The following is a 22677-nucleotide window of genomic DNA, read 5'->3' on the forward strand; positions in this document are numbered from 1 at the left end:
CCATACTTTTCTGGCAGATGGCACTATGTGTCCTGTTCCAACAATCAGCCCATAACAATTTTCCAACAGATGTAAGCAAAGTGTCTTGAAGAAGGGAAGAGGGTTGTGTTTTTGTAATTCATACATAGGCACAGTATTTGGGCTAGCCCCAGCCCAGTTCTAGTTCCTGTCCACCGGCTTCTTCCCTGAATGTCCCTGGGGGGAAAGGCTGCTTCTGCCTCTGGGAGGGCTAAGTGAGCAGCAGCCTGGCTTTCACACCCCAGGAGCCCCTCCACCCGCTCCCAGGGCATGTTCCCTGTGCACTGCTGGTCAGAGCATAAAAGCAAAGCAAGCAGTCTGGCTTCCTACTGGTCAGTTTCCAGGTGTGGCCATTTTTTCCCCGAGCTACCCTGCAAGAGTGGAAGACCTCACCTCTACCTTTCTTTCCTTCCTTCCCCAAGTTCTGCTTGGGTTATCCCTGTGATATAAAAAGACCCACTCTTGGACCCTTTTTCAGTTTTTCCTTTCCTTCACATCTGGCCTTTACCTTCAAGACATCCAGGCCATTCCTATATCTTACCTGGGTGTCCGAACCCTCCCTGTTCAGGGATTTTAGGGTACTGTTGATTACCCCAAAACTTTGAGGTTTGGGCCTATACTTCCTGCCTCCCAAGGAAGTATCAAAAAGGAAGGTTTTTTTAAAAAAAAGATTTATTTATTTTTTTTAGAGAGAGAGCACACATACTCTATAGAGTGGGGGGAGGGGCAGGGGGTGAGGATCTTCAAGCAGACTCCCCAGTGAGCAAGGAGACCCACGTGGGGCTTGATCTCATGACCCAAGTGATCATGACCTGAGCCAAAACCCAGAGCAGGGTGCTTAACTGACTGAGCCACCCAGGTGCCCCCAAAAGGAAGTGCTTCTCAGTGAGAAGTTGATGGACCCTCAAATTCTATCTTGCCCCTTCCCTTCCACTTTCACACCCCAGCTGCTGTCAGGGTAACCTCCCTTTCCGTCTCATCTTCACACCTCTCTTTGTAAGCCGGAGCAGAATGAGGAAGTACGAGCTGGTAGGGCTAGTTTAAAATTCTCTGAAGGTGGGACACCCAACTTCTAGGATCCTGGAAGCCACTCTAAGAGGGTACAATGTTAGATGACCATCTGGTGTGGGGGGGAGGGTACTTTCTAAGCACTGGTGTGCTTTTGAGAAGCAAGTGTTTTATAGGACAAGTGGATGCCGTGCTGGCTGGAGGGAACTTTGCCCACAGCAGGAACCCTGACACGTTCGTTTTTTCCATGTGCACACAACAGGTACACTGATCATTCATTCAGTGAGCATTCTGCTAGGAGTTGAGGATAAACCGATAACACAACCAGTCCCCGCCTGCAGGGAGTGAACAGTCTAGAGGTGGAGACGCTCCGCCGACGGGTAAATGAAGAATGCTACCAGCAGTTACACGCTGCATTAAATGCTCTAAAGGGAACGAACCCTGAGCTGCAGGAGGGAATAATAGGAGGGGACCTACTTTAGACTGAGCAGGGGAAGGCTTGTCTGAGCAGATGCTGTGAGATCTGAAGAATGAGAGAGAACCAGGAAGCTTGTTCCAGCAGCAAGGACAGTAATAGAGAGACTGAGAACGGAGAACCTCCAGGATATAAGTTTCTGTCCTCCTTTTTTCCCCTCCTCAGGTTTCTCTCCATCCTGGCTCCTTTGTGATTTCTACTAGTAAAGCATCAAAGTGCCATTCCCGGCCTATATAGTAAGGAACACCTGTTAGGTGCCTGTCGCGGTTCTAAGCGTGTTACATGCATTAACTCAGTTAATCCTCTTAACAACCCCATGATGGAGGTACCGTGCATGTCCTCACTTTACAGATGAGGAAACTACACGAGTCAGTATGCAATAATTGTCAGTATCAATATTAAAATTAGTAATTTATTCAACAATGACATATTGAGCATTGTCAGGTTCCTGGAAGACTGCATTTTATTCGTTTCTGACCTTTTCGCTACCCATTTAGAGCCTCCCTCCTGGGCTCTCTTCTGTGTGACTTGCAAATTTCAAGCTTGTTTTTAAAATCCATTGTTCAGGTTATTGGTGGGAAATCTTTTTACACACTGCTGATCAGGCTTTACGGAGGAATCATTTGCTGTATCCTCCCTAGCTGGCAGTACCTCTTTGAGTTCTAGCCAATTCTATAAATGCTTTTTGAGAACCTGCTAATTGTCCAGCATGACCCTGGATGCCAGGATCAGATCTAGAAATTTAGAGCCAAGGAAAGAAACACACACACACACACACACACACACACACACACACACACACACACAGATAGCTGTACTAGAGTAAGATCTGTGCCCTCTTTGTCTTATCATTGAAAACCAAATACAAACGAGGAAGTAACTCTGTGGCTGTTGATTGGGAAAAATATGACTGACGGTCAAGGAGACAACTGCCCAGCAGGTATGTTCTCAACGTTAGTTCATTTTCTTGTTGTATAAATACTAAATGTGTAGCTTGTCAAAAGCCTTTTCAACGTGAAGTAACAAGTCCGTATTTTGGAATGTGTTGCCCTTATTAATCTGATTTGTCTGAGAATTTCTCCCCCCCCCCCGTCAAGCCACCTAGTTTTCTCCAAATTACCTACTGTGTAGGTGTAGATTCAGATGTCAAATAGAGTTTTACCTTTAAAAAAAATTACAGGTACGGAAGTTAAACGTTGAAGACACACCTAACAAGTGAAATAGTAACTGTTTAAGAATTGGTGCCTGGTGTGCTTATTTCTTAGTTGAGAAGGAACTTAATTTTTGCAACAGTAAAACAGTGATCTGCCCTTCCCAGCAGTGTTGGGACACTTCCCCTTGTGCTGCCCTCCCCTTCTCATTTAGGTAAGTCCTAAAATAAACAGGAAAAGGGAACTGTGAATCAGGGCAGTCAATTATTACAGCTTTTTATTTGCAAAGAAAGATGAAAAATAACGGAAGTTTCTCATTTGTATTTTAGTGGGCACAAAATTCCCCTTCCAGGGGGACCTGGGCTCCTACTTGATCCATTTTCAGAGTAACCTCATGCAATGGGCAAACTGCTTCTCTAGGTAGAGAGCATGAATGTCTGCTCCCTGAGCCATTTTCTGTCTCTGAAAGTCCACATTTGATGAGGCAAGAATGCCGCAGAGGATGTAAAGGACCCAACAACTACTAAATCAGCCGAAAACACAGTAACACCCTCGTTAGAGAACCACATTCCAAGGACAGTTCATGGGGGTGGATTTTTAAAAAGGTCTTTTCCAGCTAGCATCCTGACAGGGTCCTACCCCCCTTTCTCTTGTTGAATCTCTCTAAGAACCTAATTTTTTTTTTTAAGGAGAAGAATACAAATTGTAATGTAATGACTGGAATAGGTGAGAAACAACATCCTAGACCCGTGTCCACGGATGGCAGGGAAGCACGTGCTGACCCTGGTTTTCAACTTGGTCACCCTGGGGTAGAGGGACCTTGGGACAATGGTTTTTAATCCAGGTCTGTGAACTGGGATGGTAAAATGAAATTACATCTTCATTTTCCCTAACTGAAATGTAACATTTCCTTCCATTATGAATGTAGGCAACAAATTAGAATAGTAATAGGAGCACCTATGACTTTGTCACCAAGAGAAACCACAGATTTTTTTTTCAAACCACATGACAACCGTTGCAGATCTCTGGATTTAGACTTAACCCTACTGCAGGTCATGATTAAATATTAGAGATGCTGTTAGGTCTCGTTATTTACAATCTTACTAAAGAAGCACATCTGTTACCATGTCATAATGTTATTATTTTGTGACAGTATTTCCACATAGTCGGCTTCCTTTGTAATTCTATGTATTTTCTTTCTTTTAACTTTTTAAAACAGTGTTTAAAAATTGGGGCGCCTGGGTGGCTCAGTTGGTTAAGCCTCTGACTTGATTTCAGCTCAGGTCATGGTCTTATGGGTCATGAGATAGAGCCCTGCATTGTGCTCTGTGCTGGGCATGGAGCCTACTTAAGATTCTCTCTCTCCCTGTCCCCCCCCCACCCCCACTCACGTGTGCTCTCTCTCTCCCTCTCTCTCTAAAAGAAAAAAAGTTTAAAAAATTGAAAAACATTGTGAGACGTATCTATAGATTTCAGCAGACTGTGAAAGATGTGCATGTCCCCATCCCCCTTTCTGCCAAAAAAAAAAAGTTAAGAACCTCTTAAGAGACTCTCAGTATTATCCCCATTGTTTTAGGTGACTTAAGTATTATCCCATTGCAAGAACCCAGCTTCCATGCAGCAAGGGGTCTATAAAATCAATCATTTAGTGCATTTCACTGTGCCTTTCACATGGTTTTGGCTACCACTTTTCCAATAACACACCTCAACAAAACCCTCACATTCAGTACCATTGTGAAGTACGGAGTCATTGATCTTCAAATCACTGGTTAAAACGCATCAGCTTTCAGCTATTCAAGAGCTGACTGTCTGAGCTGTGAATCACCGAGGTCCCCTTTTCTCCCTGGTTTCCGCTTTGGCTGTTTACCATGTGGTTCTTTTACGATGGGTCACAGGTGCACTGGCAGATAGGCACGGCACCCAGGGGAAATGACATTCAAATGTGACAATTTTCCTACATCCCTAAGAAGTTGTGGATGGGTGGAGGTTGAAAGTGTTGATTAAATTAAGATTTGGGATTACCTGCGGATTTTAATTACTATGCCATTCCTGTCCCAGTGCCTTCTGTCTCCCCCTGCCACTGCACTCCTGTAGCTCTAATGAGACACTTATCAGATGCCGTTTTGTATTGTTAGTTATCTTTGCTACGCACATGCTCTCTGAGTTCACGGAGCCTATGTTATCCCCTTGGGCTGCCCTGGTGCTTGGCAGACAATAGACCTGCCGGAAATAGGCGTGGCTGAATTGAATGGCTGTCTAGAGCGCACATTCAGTGGGCCTTCAGGCTTGAAGACACCGGTGCTGAGATGATTATTTTCTACCTTGGATTTGTTTATGCAACATTGATTCCGCAAATACTGAACACTTGCAATGTGCCAGGCATCATGCTAGAGATAGAGACAAAGACGAGTATGATCTAACCACCTCCTCCAAGGATGCTATGGCCATAGGGACACTCCATTGCAACGGAGTGTGATGGCAGCAGAGATAAGGGTGTGAACCTGGTAGTGTTGGTGGCACCGAGGGGGGAGTGGGGAGTTCTGGAGAATGAAAGTCAGAGAACCTACTAGGCTGGGAATCCAATGAGTAGGACTTAGCTGCTAGGAAGAGGGGGCTGGAGACCTTCCTGGAATGGAGAATCACATATCTTTCATTACTAGATGAATGGACATCTTCTTTACCTATCCATCACCCATTTCCTCCCCTTCCATTCTTCTTCCCTGCTAGCAGAACTTTAGTCTTGTATCTGGAATGATCCGGGATGACCAAGGGAGGTAAGCTCCTTCCCCTGCACCCAGGCTCCTGAGTCAGTCAGGAACCCATCATGGCCATTCTTTTCCACTTTGCCAATGGTTGGTCTAGAGCAGGCATGTGACCACCTTCTGGTCAATGAGAAATAAGGGGAAGTCAGCGCAGGTCCTTGCTTTGGATATATAAAGACGGAGTCATGCTAGGAGAAAGCTAGCTTTCCCCTTCTTGGCTTGATATTTGCAAATATGGCAGCTGTCTTGTGATAGCAGAAAGATAATAAGGGCTTCGGGGTTCTTTGATTTTAACACTGAATAGCAACCAATACTGGAAACTGGACTCCTTGTGTGCAAAAATTTAACCCCTATTTGTCAATGCTACAAGTAGCTAGATTTTTTTCCCGTCTAGCGAAACACATCATGACTGATTTACACAGCTCCTCTTAACTACTTTTCACAGGTCTCCCTGATGGGGAACAACGAGATCACATGACTAATACTCCTGAGTTTTATTGGCTGATTATCCCCCGCCAGCATGGCTCTAGGACTTGACTCCTTCCTTCTTCAGTCTCTCCAGTCATTGTAGGGAGACCCCAGCCAAGCGTCTTTGAGAATGTGGCTTCCTCCCTGCGACTCTGTATCCCCACCCCCATGCTGACGCAGTGTTCTGTGCAAAGACAGGAAGGAAGCCCTACTGGCTGCCTCTGTGTTCACTATGTCACTGACCCCATGATGGTGTGAATGCCTTGAATATCATAAACTGTGGTCAAAGTACACCTTCCAGCTCCTGCCAACCCTGCTCTCTGTTGGGGAATGTCTGAGGAATAGGAAACATACTGTTTTCTTCTACTTTTCTTTGTGTCTTTCCATAGAAGCCTAGCATCAACTTCTTCTTTTAGACCGAACAAAACAACACACTCCCAGGCATATCAATCCATACCAGCAGATGCCTCAGAGTTCAGGTTAATTGGCCCTGCACACTTACTCTCTAATAAGCTCAGCCCAGAGTGTGGTTCCATGTGTCTGTGAAGGAATGGGAAAATAATATTTCAAAGACAGGCAGGCAGGGACCTTGTATATCAAGCTAAGAAGTGTAAGCTGTAATTTCTAAGCCGGAGTTTCCCAACAAGTATGCTATAGGGTGTGTTGTGATACTGCCCTACTCTCTCAGCTCTTGGGACTGCTGGGCAGAGCCTGGCAGCCAGAGCCCCTCGTCCAGTTAGCTCCAACAACAGGTGGCCTTGTGTGGGTCCAGGAGGGTGGGGCGAGGCAGAGTGGAACCTGATGGGGCCATGACATAAAAAAGATTGTAAAACAATGAGGAGTCATTGAAGGATTTTTTAAAAAGAAGCAATCTGATGAACTTGCCATTTTGGAAGAAAATGAGAGGGCAATGGATAGGAGGGGTGGACAGGGAGCCTGGGACTGGGAATACCTATCCCACCTAAAACAGCCGAGGTCTGAAATGAAGACAGACCAAATTATGGAGTAGAAATGAGAATACAGAAGGGATCTGGGATATGAGGAATCTTAAGGAGATAAAATCAGTGGACTTGCTAGTCGATTAGATATAAAGAGGGAGAGAAGTGTCCAAGATGACTTTCCAGCTTTTGGACTGAGAACATGGGTAGACAATGGTATCTTCAATATTGGGAACATGGTGGGGAGGAAGGTGTGGGAGAAAGCTGATTTGAAGTGTATGTGGAATGTCAAGAGAGATGACCAGTAGGCATTGAGACACACGGATCTAACACTCAAGAGATCACTCTGGTGTAGAGATTTTTGAGTTTTCAGCAGCTAAGTAATAGCAGAAGCCCATGAGCATTGGCGATATTGACCAGGGAGACTAGAGCAGACAGGAGGGTGCCAAGGACAGAGCAGGTGATAGAAGCTCTAACCAGCTAGTCAAAGGGCCAGTCCTAGTGGGCCTCAATCTCTGCCTCTGCCTCTGTCTCTCTCTGTGACTGTCTTCATCTCTGCTTCTCTTGGAGTGTTGGCCTCATTGTCTGCTATTTCAGACGGGATTTTTCTACTAGGCAGAGAACAAAGCCACTGGTAGCCCCAGGTCAGCCACCTCTTTCCTCCTACCATGCATACAGCAATCCCTAGAAAGAACTGCGATTGGTTTTGCTTGGATGACATGACCTATGCTTAAACCAAACACAATTGCCAGATATGGAGCACTTGGATTGGCCAGACTGGGTCATGTGCCCACATCTCATTGGTGGGGGGGCGGGGGGGAGGGCATAGGGGCAGGTTTGGTTACCAGCCAAACAAGGATGGTAAAGCTTTCTGGGCAGATAAATATAGTTACCATGATCCCTTACACATCGACATTTAAAGAGGTAGGTAGAAGAAGAACCAGTAAAGGAGACAGAAAATTTACATGTCAGAGTAGATTATCAGCTTTACAAAGACCAAGAACTTCGTCTTCCTCATATCTGTTTCCTCTTTCCACCCATCCTCTGGTACCTAGTGCTATGCCTGTAATCAACAAGTGTGTATAGACCGAATCTACAAACACTCCACATGAGAAGTAGTAAGGATTTGTCAAAGGACATAACAAAGACTAACCCCCAGAAATTGGATTTGGACAATATACAAAAGCACATTTTTTAAAGTGGTTGGCCACCACTGACATAGTTATTACCAGATTCTCTGGAAAGAGCTGACTTTTTTTCATGATTTGGATGGAAGTATCATACAATTTGGGCCAAAACAGTTACAGTTGAGAATTTGACTTGGGGAGTGTCTAATGGAAATCAGGTGGTGTTGTTTTAAAGAAATTTCATTTTATTGCTCTGTTCTAGACCTGACTGTAATTTCATGCTGCATTTGCAAGCCTGCAGGCAGGCACCTTAATTACTGCAGATGCCACATTGAAAGAGGAGTGCTAATCAAATCTTTATTAATCGGTGACATACTTCCACTTTTGGGGAACAGATGCTAGGAAAGAATGGAAGCTTGAAACCATAGTGCCCAACAACTCCCCTTAGGTAGTTGTGAACCTGTCTTTATTTTTATCAAGTACCTTTTATATCCACTAGGGGGAACCCTAGTGCGCATCAAAAGTTGGCTGTTTCCGTGTGTAATAGAATGATAGACCCTTGAAAACTTGCTTGTCTGTCGATGGGTGTGTCCTCGACAGGGTTCAGAGATCTGGCATGTTGTCATATTTTTCCAACAGATGAAAGAATATCATTCAAGGTATGTTCAAGAAAATCAGTTGTTTAAATTCTTACTGAATTTAGAGAGGATCCACTAACCATCTTAGATGAAAGTTTTTATTGTAAACAGAAATTTCTACCATGAAAAAGAGGGTTTTTGTTAGAATCTTTGATTAAAAAATAGAAAATGCCAAATCTGTGCCCTTTCAATTTGAAAGAGCTTAATTTTAAATACCTGTTAGACACTAGTGTGATCTTAATGCTCGGTGGAGTTCTTAAAGTATTATTGGCACTCAGTTGATAATTATTGTAATTATTATAAGCTTGCCTAACATAATTACAGTATAAGACTCTTCCCTTTTCAACACAAAGCCATTTTCAAACAAAGTTTGAAAGGTGCCGTAAATGAACAAATAATCCAAATGCAATGCTCAGATTTAGAGTCTGTGGTTGTTCCTCCATATTGTCAATAATATTTTTGTGGGATATTGCTTTTTCTCCTTTTGTCTTCAGTGTCTCTAACAGAGATAATCAGTTCACAAATTGATACATATGTATTGTGCATTTGCCGTGTTAAGTCATTGTATCTGGGGCTGTGGGTACCCCCGAAGAATGACCCCCTGTCCCTAAAGAATTTAGTCTTTCAAGTACAATTCAACCGATGTTTCTTGAACATTGAGTCTGTACAAGGCCCAGTAAGCTGCACAGAGATAGCACCATCAGTCTAGCTCACTGCCACATCCCCAGCTCTCTGCACGTGTTTAGTGCATGGTAGGTTCTCAGAAGATATTTGTTAAAGAAATGAGAAGGTAAATGAACAAAAAGTTGGAAGCATACAAGAAATTATGGAGAGAAACTGAACAAGACACCATCCCCTGACCTCAAGGAATCTACAATCGAGTAAAAGATATATACACAATTAATGTATAGGGTATAATGTAAATTGCAAGATGTAAATGCGATCATAGACTGGTAAATAAAATGTTCAATGTCAGAGAAGGGAATTTGTAACGAAGTGGAGGAATCAGGTCAATTAAACAAATTCAACAGACAAGTTTGAGTACAGCGCTAGAAAGAAGCTTGATAAGCAAGAGATACTCATGATCATTCTGGAATAAATGAGTGAACGTTTACTATACACCAGGCCCTGTGCTCATTCCTGGCGGCACAAAGATGAATCAGAACTTGATTTCTCTTTTAATCTTTTAAGGAACTCATAGTCTGGTGGAGAGCTTCTAGTATATTTTCAGGAAAGACTCCCAAGAGAAAGTGGCTTTTAAACTAAGCCTTGACAAATACATAGGAGTTTGCAAGGTGGAAAAGAGGGGGAGGATATGTTGGATAAAACGTATGGCATATGCAAAAGCATGGAGGCATGAAAGGGCGTGGCTTGTTTAAAGAATATCCTATTGCTAAGAATGAAAGCCAGGACCTGGTATATCCCTAGCTCTTAGCATAAAGCCCTATAAACGGCAGTCCCTTAGTAAACACTTGTTGTTTTTGATAATAGTGACGGTAAGAGCCAAAGATGAGCATAAGTTCTTAGTGCTGGTCAAACCCAAGTAATATGCTCAGGACTAGGCATGTGCCCTGGAAATGCTACTTAAAATGCCTTCCTACGGATGGGATTTGAAAGGGGTATTACGGGCTACCTTGTATCTCTCCCCTCCCCTATTCATATGTTGAAGTCCTAACCCCCAGTATCTCAAAATGTGACTGTCTATGGACATGGGATCTTTGATGAAGTAAAATGAAGTCGGTCAGAGTGGGTCCCAATCCAGTATGACTGGAACCCTTAGAAGAAGAGGAAATTTGGACACAGATGTGTACAGAGGGAAGACATGTGAAGACATGGGGAGAATAAAGGCCATCTATGAGCCAAGGAGAGAGGCCTCAGAAGAAACTCTGCTGACACTTTGATCTCAGACTTGTAGGCCCCAGAACTCTGAGGAAATAGATTCTTCTTGTATCAGCCACGCAGTCTGTGGTGTTTGGTTTCGGCTGCCCTAGCAAACTCACACAATGGGTCAACACAGCCCTGGAGCCCCCTGGTATCTCATAATAGTAATAATAATAATGATGTTATTATTTATTGAGCATTTCATGTGTGCCAGGCATTGTACTAAATGTCTTGCCCATATTATCTCATTGAATATGCTTGGAAACCCAACGAGATAGAAGCTCAGAGATCCCAAGGCTGCACTGTTACCGAGTGGTGGCACTGGGTCTGGACCCTAGGCCTGCCTAGAGCACAGCTAGCCTACAGAGTCTCTGTACACAGAAAAAACATCTCTTCCTTTGGACATACCCAACCCCATGGCAGGAAGCAGGGCTTGGTGAGCAGAAGACAGGCTGGATTTCAGTCCTAGCGGGCGGGCTTCCAAGGATCCTATAGCCACGAGGGGGATCTTGAACCAGGCTGATTCTGCTAATTGGCCTCAGAACAGCTGTCTTTAGTCCTCATTCAGCAAGAAAGCCAACTTGCTGGGACCACACACCTGCCCTGTCACCAACATGTCCCCCCAGCCCCCAACCAAAGAGACTGACCAATGCGTCTTTGATTATTTTGACTATGAACGTAAGTGTGCCTTTCTTGACAATTAAAGCTCCTGAATGTTCCAAATGTGCAGCTTTCATGGTGGGGAAAAAAAAGGCCTCTGACAGTGTAAATATTTAATCACCATTAAGAATGTCCAATAAATGAGGGGAGTTGGGTTTCAAATTGGCTGGTTCAGATGATTAAAGCACAGAAATCGTAGCAGGGTAAAAATAAAGTACCCTCAAAAAAAGTACCGTCTTTAGAACTCAAGATGATTTCTATTTCTACTCCACAGAATGCTGTGTGGGTCACCTGTCCTTGAGCCATGAGGGAACCAAGAATATCCAATTTATCTTTAAAGGTTAGTGGGGGGTGGGATGGGGCAAGGTCTGGAGATGAGGAAATTTGGCGATCTCTTAATAATCCTGTGTCGGTAATAAGAATAAAAATGGAATTTGTCGACTGTATTGAAGGCATGGCTGAAGCGCACTCTTGAGGAGAAATGTCTAAAAAGGAAAAAGCAGTGTGTTCAGTTTCGTGTCTTATTTGAAAATACACTTCAAACGTTCAGCAGTGTTTCAGAGATCATAACCACCTCCGTCCCCACGTCACCTTCTGAACCCTTAGCTCCCAGTAGTTCCCGGTTTACTTTTAAGGTAAAGCTTTCAGTTTTATGATTTAGCTGGAAAAAAATACAATCCTAGCCAGTCGAGTTTCCATTTCTCTGTATCACCAGGTTGAACTTAGTGTAGGAGAGTCTGTGCCAAGAGAAGAAAAGTGGAGCTTTTCCATTGCCAGATTTTGGGAGAACCAAACATTTGGAAAGACTAGGTGTTCCATTGTGCCTGGCAGTCTCTCATGCTTTCCATCGATGGACAGACAGAACGTCTGGGTTTAGACGTTGTGCTGAGTCACTTCTCTATCCACGTTTGGAGGGAGGTGGAGGAATGGTTCTGACAGCAGGGGACACATGCAAATGGAAACATTATTGAAGGGACCATGGCAGACGTGTGCGCCGGCTGAAGGGAGAGCAGGAAGGGCTAGTGGCCGAGGAAGGCATTGGCTGCCGCAGGCCTGAGGGTGAGGGAGCGGCTATGAGCCAGAGAAGGCTGTGGGAGAAGGTTGCCCACAGGATCTGCGGCCTTCAGAGGGACACAGCTAAGGCCCATACACAGAGCAGCAGGAAGGGAGCTGGGAGAAGAACTATCTGGATGTTACCCCTTTGGTGGATCTCCTGCTGGCACCTCTCATTGGCTGAATCCAAAAGGCAAGGAAGATGTCCATGAATATCGAACCCCTGGGCAGAAAGCCGGATGGGGAAGAGTGGGGAAATGGGATGTGGAGAGAAATGGAGAATATCCAGCACAGATGGGGAAGAACACAGAAATAAGAAGCATTAGAAAGGGTGCAGAAGGCTGGGCAAATGCTCGGTCTTCCCTGGGAGCTGCAGGTGGGACCCTGTGCACGAGGCTGCCGGTGTCCGAGGGAGGCTGTTTGGACCTCCGTACTCCCAGTGCCTTCCTCAGGTGGGGCATGAGAGGGGATGTCCTTACCACAGAGACCAGATGCTGAGCTTCCTGACAGCCATGACCCATGCTCAAAGCTGATGCGATGCCAGTGGCTTCTGGCCCACCTTGGTGGAAGTATTTTCTAGGGAGTGGCAAGGGCACAAGAATCAGAAGGGGTGCCAGTTGGGGGGCGAGCAGCAGGCCCCTCATGGCCAAGTCCAGAAACTTTATTGTCAGCTCAGAGCATCTCCCCTGTCAGGATCTCAAGGAAATGGAAGGATGAGTGACTGTGAAGTTATCTGCGTGTTTATCTTATCTTCTGCTATTCATTTCAAGAGTTTGAGTTATTATTAATATGAGGGCCTGGTTTCTGGCAGCTCTTCTCTTTGAAGGGGTTTATGCCAAGCTGCCAGTTATCAAAGGATTCAGGGCCTAGGATTATGCTGGCAGGGAGCCTCGGAGCTGTGACGGCAGAACAGAGATGCAGGAAAACATACTGTATTACAGGAGGATCAGCATTTTGTGTCTAGTCCTTGATGCCCTTTTGGCTCCAAACTTCAAAAGAACAGCAAGGAAAATATGAGCAGGGGCAGACTTGAATCTTGTGAAATTCAGACAAAAGCTGGTGACCAAGAGACTGCTCAGCAAGTCACAGCGATTCCCCGAATCGGAAGAAATAATTAACCAATGATTTTGTGTACTTCACGCAGGGTGAACTCCAGCTGGTCTGGAAAAACACTGTGATGATTTACCATATTTTGCTCTCAACCAGCAAGGGTCTCAGACTCTTAACCACCGATGTTTTTGGGGAAAGTTTTGGAGAAGGGCTCAAGAGAAACTTCACGACCCTGAGTGTATTACTCGAGAAGGGAGGTACTAGGGCGCCAGGATGTTGTCCTAGATACCAGTCTCTTAAAAACAACCAACAGTTGACATCCCCTGTATAGGAAATAACTCATGGGTCCCTAAAGCTGACTGAAGGCTTTTATTTAGCTTAAAGGAAGCCTTTGGACCTTGAGTCGAGAATTGTTTATTTGTACCTCCAACCCATTCCCCCATCTATGATTATAACTCTGCTGGTGAATGACCATGAGCTATTAAGCCATGACAGGAAAGAGGACAGCAGTAAGGCTCGGGGTAAATTGGAATTCTCCCTACAGAAGGAACACCACTGGGCCTTCATCACTTTAACCAAAGGCATGGGGCAGTATCACCAAGCATAAGAATGCTCAACAATTGTCTGGGGCCATGTTGGAGGGGCGAGAAGACGAAGCATTGTGTTCTTTCAGCCACATCTTAACTGTGCTGCGTTTGACTGACTCTTCATGTTGATTGAATTGCATTCAACTTGTCTCTCAGCATCAATTCAAACTTATTAAATGGCTCTTCATCTTATCTGCTTTCAACCATCTACTCATCAGCAGACTAGAAAGGAGGCTGGCTCATTTCTTTTTCCTGTCAGTCACCAGAAGGGGCTGGGAGCTTTGATAAGGGCCTGGAGGTGGAAGACCACATAGATTTGAGCAAAGCTGTGGAGAAGGAAGTAGCCTGTCTTGAGTCCTAGGAGGACAACACCGGTACCATTGCACCCACTGGCGTTTCCAAATGCTGCCGAAGGGGTTGTAACTCCTTAGACAAAGCAGAGAATTCGCTGACCACCAGAACTAATATCTTAGCTGCTCTCGATCTCTGCCAGCCCAGTCATCCTACAGATCACTGTCAGTTTTTTTAAGTCAGAAAGCAAACTGAAAACACCCATGATCGCTATCTTGTGACTGCGACCAGTTGCCTACTGACATCAGCAGGAAACCACTGAATCTATAAAGTCCTGTCCGGCCGAAATGAGTCTGATTGTGGATGGTCTGGTTAACCCAGATTGCCTTAGATGCCTGAGGGAGTTGATATTTTCTCATTATGAAGACTTTCCCATCTAGTGAATGCTACAAATAAAACTGCTCGGAATCAGTCTGAAGCGCCTGTTTCCCTGGTAGCAGGCCTCTGTCTGGAGGATAAATCTGCACCATCTTCTTTTTCTTTGGGTTTCAGCCAGTTGTGTGACAAGGAGTTCCGAATGTGCAATGAGTGACACCCACCAGGATGGGCTCCATCAGCGGGAGAGGGAAGCTGTGTCACCAGTGGGCCTCGCAGCCCTGGCTGGACGCCAGCGTCCAGGAGCAAGCGAGCCGAGACATACAGAATCCACATGCCCAAATATTGATTTCTGTTGTTCATATTTCCCACACTTTTTAAATGTGAATTTGTGTCCTGAAGGTGGAGCTTTAGTGCACAGGAAAAGTGGAAAGGGGCAAACATGTTTGTACAAAATGGGGTAGACTCACCAAAGAACACATTGACATGCTTCCTGGTCTGCGGCCTTTTTCATGCCGAAAAGTAGGCACAGCTCCTGATTTCCTTCTCCATAGGCACACAATTAACTGGAAAGAAAAAGAATGCATGCTTTCAACAACGGGGCTTGTGGCCCCAGGTCCTAGAATGGCGAGAAACTGCAGCCATCAGAGCCATTTATACTCCTTGCTGGTAGTATTTTTAAGATGTCTCTTTCTCAGAAAGCGGCGGCAATGAGTTGGGTACTGATCAAAATGCTGTACCGTAGAGTATGTTTAACCCAAACGGCTCGCAAGACGCTCTGCTGCTGATTGTCGCGGCTCTGCGGGACTTAGAGAAGTTACGTGGTTACCAGTGAAGTAAAACTATCTCCAGAACGGAACTGAACTGTTGCTTCTCAGCACAGAACAGCACGGCCACGGCGGGTTCACTGCGGCAGCGAAGACCGCCGCGTTCTGCATCATTCACCGGGAAAATTGTCAGCATGTCCACCACGGAAATCCCCTCCTATGCTGTGAGGGCTTCTGCCAGTTTCTGCAGGTGTTTCTTTGGTAGTACTTTTCCCATTTCCAGCAGGGCGAAGGTTCTTAAAGCACTTCAGGTGGGCAGGGAAAGGGGGAGTGAGGCCTGACTATCTTGGAGCAGAGAGAGCACCTGATGTGCCTTGCCGACCGTCTCCTGTCCGACGTCAGCCTGGGGTCCCAGGCCTTTTCCCTCACTCCTCCACTCTCCCCACGGCCCCGGCTGCCTCCGCCACCCAGCTCATGGGAGAGTATTTACTGCCCACCAGCAGGCAAAGATAATGTCATCCAATTTCACACAAGGAAATTATGAATGGGACGATGACCACTCTGGATACAGACTATGAGAGCCACGGCTGGAATGATAGGATCCTTTAACTGCACAGCAAGCACAGAAACTTGTGTTTCTCTTCTGCTTCCTGCCTCACCCCACCCTCTGCTCCAGCTGCCCGAGCTCCTTCTCCTGCCTTATCCAACAGCACTGGGGAGAACTTGAAGCGCTGTTGAAGAAGCTGGAAACTGGTGGCAGCTGCTCCTTCAAGAGGGTTAGCAAGTGGAGGAAGCCCACTTACCCCCTCCCCCTCCCCAAAGAGTCCAACTAGAGTTGGGGAGCCAGGAGGGGAAGGAAGAAAGGTGATGCAACCAGTTACTCTTCCTGGGCGCTATGGCCCGGAAGGTAGCCAGGGAAGAGACAGAGCTCTTTTTGCAAGGATGCATTGGGGTCCTCAGGAGCCCCCTGGTATACCCCCTGGGTCACCTGCCAGACTCAAGTGTGCGGGTGGTGCCATCCGCTGCCTCAGGAAGCTGGGAGGCATTTGTGCGTACCTAGGAGGCCCCTTCTGAGAAATCATGAACCTACACCCAGGTGTGCAATGATTCAGAAATTCACTGTGCTCTAGAAATTCTCGGTGGCTTTGGGGGCACACCTGGGTGAGTTGGGGAGACCTCAGAGGGTCCAGAGAAAAGAAGTGGGAAAGGATGTGACAGAGGAAGAACATCTAGGGAATGAAGGGCACCTGGCTCTAAAATTAGAAGGCTGGGCTGGGGAGGGCAGGGTGGAGCACTTAACTTGGGGAACTTTGCAGTCCCACTTGCTGCAAATGATATCGCAGCGTTATTGGGTGACCACAGGTGGCACCTGGCTAGAGCGGGATGTGTAAGCAGCCCTGGAGCTGGCAGGGATTGGAAACTCACCTCTGCTGTTAACCAGCAGGACCCTGGCGAGTTCCAGAACCTCACCGCGATTATTCTCACTACTAAATGGGGATGATGATAATAACAGTCACTAATTAAAAAGGGTTATTAGGGTATTAGATGAGTCTTAACCCATGTGGTAAATTTGGAACAGCACCCGGCACATAGTAAGTGCTCAATAAATGTTAGCCCGGAGCATTAAGGCTAGATGGTGAGTAGAACTTTCTAAGCGCCAGGTCTGGGAGCCTGGGACTCCGTTGCCAAGGGAGATTAGAGAACCTTTTCAAATATGGGAGCTCTGGCCCCGGGGATTGTCCAGACCGGAGTCTCGGCGCCTGCCTTTCCACCACCTCACTCCTCTGACCGGGGGAAACCCAACCCCTGTGGCAGGGACGCCTCGGTCCTTTAAGCCTCCGGCTCGTCAACGTCTCCCGCGCGCCTCCCCAGGGCCTCCCTCCCGCCGCTCCACACCTGTCAGCCGCCCTGCAGCCTCCCTGTGGCCTGAGCCCTGGGCCTCAGCTGCAAATCCTCGGCGCCCTGGGTCCTCGCTCCCTCGAGCCTGGCGCATCCCCCAGCCGCTCTCATAAACAAAACCCGAGCGTTGGAGCAGCCCCGCGGGCGGACGCGCGCGGGAGCCCGCTCGGCGTACTGCTAGCGCGCCCCGGGAGCCCCGGGAGAGCCAAGGGGCGATGGTGGCGGTCGCGGCGGCAACAGCAGGCGGCTCAGCTTTGTTATGAATAGATGAAAGAGGCCACCTACACAGTAACCCAAATTACGAGACCTTCCTCCTCCCTATCTCACCGAATCAAGAGGGGAGGGGAGATGGGCGTGGAGGGAGGGAGGGCGGGCGGGCAGGAGGCGGAGGGCGGAGGAGGAAGAGGATGAGGAAGGGGGCCAGTTGCATCCCACTTTCACAATGGGAAAGTGAAACGCACAAGCGCACCCAACCTCTCCAGCCCTCCCCGCCTGCCTCGCTCCCCTCCGCCCGTCCCCTCCCTTACCCTCCGCGCCTCCCCGCGAGCGCCAGCGCTGCACAGAGGAACTCTCCGGAGAAGCAGGGCGAGGAGGAAGCGGCGCCGAAGCGCGCAGGGCTTGCCGCCGCCGCCACAGCCGCCGCACAGGCTGCCGGAGCGACCCCGCCGCGTGCCGCCCTCCCTGCTCTCCTTCCCGGGCGAGCCGCGGGGATGGGGCGGCCGCGGGAGCCCGAGCGCGCGCAGGAGCCGCCGCCGCCGCCGCCCGCGTCTCCGCGCGCCTGAGCCGCCGTCGCCGCCGCGCGCCCTGCCCGGGGGCGGCCCCCCCAGCCTCATGGAGGTCTCCCGGAGGAAGGCACCGCCGCGCCCCCCGCGCCCCGCCACGCCGCTGCCCCTGCTAGCCTATCTGCTGGCGCTGGCGGCGCCAAGCCGGGGCGCGGACGAGCCCGTGTGGCGGTCGGAGCAAGCCATCGGAGCCATCGCGGCGAGCCGGGAGGACGGCGTGTTCGTGGCGAGCGGCAGCTGCCTGGACCAGCTGGACTACAGCCTGGAGCATAGGCTCTCGCGCCTGTACCGGGACCAAGCGGGCAACTGCACGGAGCCCGTCTCGCTGGCGCCCCCCGCGCGGCCCCGGCCGGGGAGCAGCTTCAGCAAGCTGCTGCTGCCCTACAGCGAGGGGGCGGGCGACCTCCAGGGGCTGCTGCTCACCGGCTGGACCTTCGACCGGGGCGCCTGCGAGGTGCGGCTCCTGGGCAACCTGAGCCACAGCTCCCTGCGCAACGGCACCGAGGTGGTGTCGTGTCACCCGCAGGGCTCGACGGCCGGCGTGGTGTACCGCGCGGGGGACCAGAACCGCTGGTACCTGGCAGTGGCCGCCACCTACGTGTTGCCTGAGCCCGAGACGGCGAGCCGCTGCAACCCGGCGGCGTCCGACCGCGACACCGCCATCGCCCTCAAGGACACGGAGGGACGCAGCCTGGCCACGGAGGAGCTGGGCCGCCTCAAGCTGCGCGGGAGCGCGGGCAGCCTGCACTTCGTGGACGCCTTTCTCTGGAACGGCAGCGTCTACTTCCCCTACTATCCCTACAACTACACAAGCGGCGCCGCCACCGGCTGGCCCAGCATGGTGCGCATCGCGCAGAGCGCCAAGGTGCTGCAGTTCCAGGGCCAGGCGGCCCTCGACTGCGGCCACGGCCACCCCGACGGCCGGCGCCTGCTCCTGTCCTCCAGCCTGGTGGAGGCCCTGGGCGTCTGGGCCGGCGTGTTCAGCGCGGCCACCGGGGAGGGCCAGGACAGGCGCTCCCCCGCCACCACAGCACTCTGCCTCTTCAGGATGAGTGAGATCCAGGAGCGCGCCAAGAGCTGCCCCTGGGACTTCCAGACGGCCGAGCACAACTGCGTAAGTCCTGCCCCCGGGAACCCGGGGGGACTGCTTTTGCTGGGGAGCCGCCGCCGAGGCCGAGCGGGAGGGAGACCCGGTTGCCATTTACCAGGTCCCGGATCCACACAGCCCGGTGGCCGCCGAAGAGCCGTTCTCGTACGGTCTCCGAGACCTCGGGCTACCCTCAAGTACAGCCAGGGGTCCCCAAAGGGAGTGTAAAAAGGAAGGTGGAGAGGGTAGGAGTTTGGCTCAAAACTCTAGTGACTGCATCCAGTGCCATCCTTCTCCAAACGACGCTTGTTTGGGGCTGAGCCTCCGCATGCAGCCTGCCCCCCTCCCTTCTGTAACCGCTTCCCCAGGTGTACGGTTTTAGCAGGCGTGTGGGTTTGACCCTCCTCTCCACGGTTACCAAACAAGGCGCCCTGGGCAGAGAAGCCGGGGAACCTAAAGGGCGCGCTGCCACACCCCAGCCTTTGCGCCCCCCCCCCCCAAACCAGCAACACACGTGATGTGGTCAGAAGAGTTGCTAGCCTGCTCAACATGGGTCGGTGCTAGCCTAGAAGAGGGGCTCGCGCTTGGTGGAACAGAACCCTCAGCGTGACCCGGTGGGAGGGGGCGGGGCTGTGGCTCTGCTGGGAGTGCGCTGTGGTCTCCGGGGGGACAGGCAGGGGAGGCTGAGGTGGCTTTGTGGATAAAAGCTTCAGGCTGGAGGGGACAGCAAGATAAGATGCTGGGATGCCACACAGTTTCTGGGCTCCACATTGGCGGGCTGGACGGTGGGGCTCGGAGGCACCACCCTTGGGTTGTGCCCCACCAGCAAGAGCACAGGGTTCCCCTGGGTTCCCAGGGCAGCCACAGCTTGACTTTGGAGATTGGCAGTTCTTTGACTGGAAAATAAAGCCGCGGTTCAAGAGGGTCCAGTTGATGGGGATTATGGAGCCATTGTGCACTTCTCTGAGGCCGTTTCCCTTCCAAGGCTGCTGGCACATCGACTCCACATATGGCTCCTGAGAGGGGAGCCTGCTGAGAGCCTCCTTTATAACTGGACAGAAATCAAAGAGCAGAAATTAACGGCTACAGGTGTTGCCATTGTTTTGGTATAAAATGCGCCAGAGAGGGAGGGGAGAAGTCTCCACTTGGAAAAGGGGTTGTAGTGATACATTGTTGTGTAAGCATACAGGGGAGCGTTGGCTCTAAGGTATGTTAATATGTGTACAGAAAGACACTCCCACCCCCACCCACCCCTTTTCTCTGCAAAGCACATCTTGCCAAATACTCGCCCTGTTATCCAGGGAGGAAGAAAAAGAAAACGGAGGTCTTTTACGAGGTTCCTTAGATGGTCATTTGCTTCTCCCTCCTTGCCTATCAGTTGTGTGCTGGGACACACACATAATGCCTTCATGCAGTTACTGGTATGTTTTTTTAAAGCGTAAATAACAATGCCCCCTAAATGCCTTCGTCTTGCCGTATGCATATAATATTGAATATGCTTTGATTAGATCTTTATCATCTAAGTTCAAGTTGGGCAGACATCATTGCCTTCTACTCCTCTGTTGAAAGACTTGAATGTACCCCCAAATGTTACTTAGTGCCAAGTTTTAGGCATACTTGGTCTCTGGGGTTAATGACAAGACAGCTCAGAGGCCCACAGCAGGTAATAAGAGTGGAGGTCCAAGCTCAGCCATCTGACAGCTGTGTAGATGTGTGGAGCCAAGACGTTTCTCTTGACTGCGTCTCTGTACCGGTTGGGTCCTGGAGGACTTCGTTCCCTTCCAAACCCAGCAGGCATCCCGAGTGCACTCAGAATCCACGTTTTGGCTCAGGTGTTGCTACTTGCTCTGGGATGAGGAAGGGAAGGGGCGGTAGGAGAGCTGTTTATCCATCTTCTTGGGGGCTTCTGGGAGAGAGCTGGCCCTTGGAAATCAAGCCAGGTATAAATACGTGCTGCCAAAAATCTGGAATTGGAAAAATAAATAATTAAAGAGGTCCCTCCACAGCCTTTCTTGCTGCTGTTATTTATCAAGAATTCCCAGTGTGCTCAGAGCTGTGTATTCTGAAAGACAGGGTCCCTACCCCCTGAGCTTGTCATCCAAGTTAAATAATATACTCTGGTTCAAACAATAGCATGTCATGGCTGCACAGGTGGGAGCTTGGAGTTTTGCTTTTTTTTTTCTTTCATTTAAGTAAATTCCGTGCTGCTAGTATGCATTAAAAAGCCTTAATGGAAGCGAATTTCAAGAGGGGTTTGAATGAAAAAAAAAAAAAAAGGTGGTAGTTTTGATGAAAAAGCTGACAATTTTTCTAACCTATTAAATAGGCAGATAAGATACTTAATTCAACAGATATTTGTTTGATGCCTGCTTCCGTAAGCAATGCGCTGTGCCGGGTGCTACTGATCTTGCCACTGAAAGGACAATAGCAGGTTGCAGCCCCATCTAATGGGGTCACAGGATCAGGGTGCCCCTGGTTGTCACTCAGAACAATGATGTCATTTGATTGCATTTGTTCTGCATTGTATTTTCAGGTTTTGAATGCATTTTGGAAAAGGCATGCTGGATTACAGGTGCCTAAAACAAGAGACTGACTTGAAACGCTCTAGAGGGAGTCTCAATAGATTCCAACAGCGATTCCCGCAGAGCAGACACAGGAATTTTATAGTAATCCATAGGCAGTGAGGCACGAGCGGCTGGATTTGCTGGCCTTCTCCTTTCCTACTAGATGGCTCTCTCCTCTTTCCATCTTCAGTCAACCACGGGTAGCAAAGTGACAGGAGTGACTGGGTTGTGTTTTCTCCTTTCTTGGCTCTCATGTCAGTTGCTTCTGCTGAGGATTAATTTATGAGGCGCTTGTGCAATGAGTGTGCACCCAGCCATCTACACGCTGGGTCGTTACTTTTTCTGCCTTGCCACCCACTTTGAATCGCTTTCACAACTGGAGCAGGTTAGCTTCAGCCTGCACCCATGCCCCGGCCACTGATTTCTGTAGACCCTTTCTCTGACAAGCCTATGAAGTATTTGTACAGCACTTCCAGTGTATTATTTCTTCTGAGCCCCTGATCAAGTCGGGAGGTGATTCTTTGAGGTACAGTCCCGTTTACCTGATGAGGAAGCTCAAGATAAGTAACTTGCTCAAGATAACAAAATAAGCGCCTGGGCCTTCCAGAGTAAACTCAGGTCTTGAAATGTCTACTTCTGTATTCTTTCCACTACTCTAGCGCTTTTCAGACTTTCCCTTGAAAGTCCTCATTAAAGAGGCTGCAACCAACCTCCCCTACAATGTGCGGTTGAGGCTGGAGGGTGCCCCTTGAAGTGTTTTAAAACCTCATGTGATTCCCCACCCCATTCTGTTCCATAACCTATCTGTGTGCTTGGGTTAATATAGAAAAAGGCTTTAAATTAGGTACAAGTTCATTACCTTCCTCCCCCCCTGAACTCCTGCTGTCCTTGCACACCAGTGCACTCCGAGAAAAGTGGACCCAGGTTTCAAAGTCGGGTTGTTCCGCAGTGGTTTGCCTGCCATCGTTGCCTGTGGTCTACAAGTGGCATCCACCCCCTCCATAGACCCCGAGGGTGGCGTGTTTTTCATAACTGTCGGCTAATAGGATGGGCGCTTGTAGTTCATTCTACCCCTTGCGGGGAGACACATCCCTTT

The 22677-nt window shown here is 48.9% G+C and overlaps 2 protein-coding genes across 2 annotated transcripts in view; one reads left to right on the forward strand and one right to left on the reverse strand.

Moving 5' to 3' along the window:
* Positions 1-11225: 11225 nt before the first annotated feature.
* Positions 11226-19131, reverse strand: LOC103660103. The gene is made up of 4 exons (XM_040637812.1): positions 18508-19131; positions 14953-15048; positions 12659-12755; positions 11226-11611 (listed from the first exon to the last, which is right to left on the reverse strand). The coding sequence occupies exons 1-4, from the start codon at positions 19129-19131 to the stop codon at positions 11298-11300; spliced, it is 1131 nt and encodes a 376-aa protein (XP_040493746.1). The 3' UTR covers positions 11226-11297.
* Positions 17980-22677, forward strand: part of PLXNC1 (plexin C1) — a 142457-nt gene continuing 137759 nt past the window's right edge. Inside the window, exon 1 of the mRNA XM_040637323.1 lies at positions 17980-19044. Within this exon, the coding sequence (XP_040493257.1) occupies positions 17980-19044 (1065 nt within the window). The remainder of the gene's footprint in view (positions 19045-22677) is intronic.

Source organism: Ursus maritimus, unplaced genomic scaffold (assembly GCF_017311325.1).
Source record: "Ursus maritimus isolate PB19 unplaced genomic scaffold, ASM1731132v1 scaffold_21, whole genome shotgun sequence".
NCBI classification, from domain to species: Eukaryota; Metazoa; Chordata; class Mammalia; order Carnivora; family Ursidae; genus Ursus; species Ursus maritimus.

Excerpts from the sequence above, each read along its gene's own strand:
- LOC103660103 (XM_040637812.1), bottom strand. The coding sequence starts at position 19,131 with ATGGCAACCGGGTCTCCCTCCCGCTCGGCCTCGGCGGCGGCTCCCCAG. Across the intron at positions 15,049-18,507 it reads TAGGTGGCGGCCACTGCCAG|TTAATTGTGTGCCTATGGAG; the intron begins GTACCAGCGGTT and ends TTTTCTTTCCAG. Across the intron at positions 11,612-12,658 it reads CTCAGCATCTGGTCTCTGTG|ACATTTCTCCTCAAGAGTGC; the intron begins GTAAGGACATCC and ends TTTCCTTTTTAG.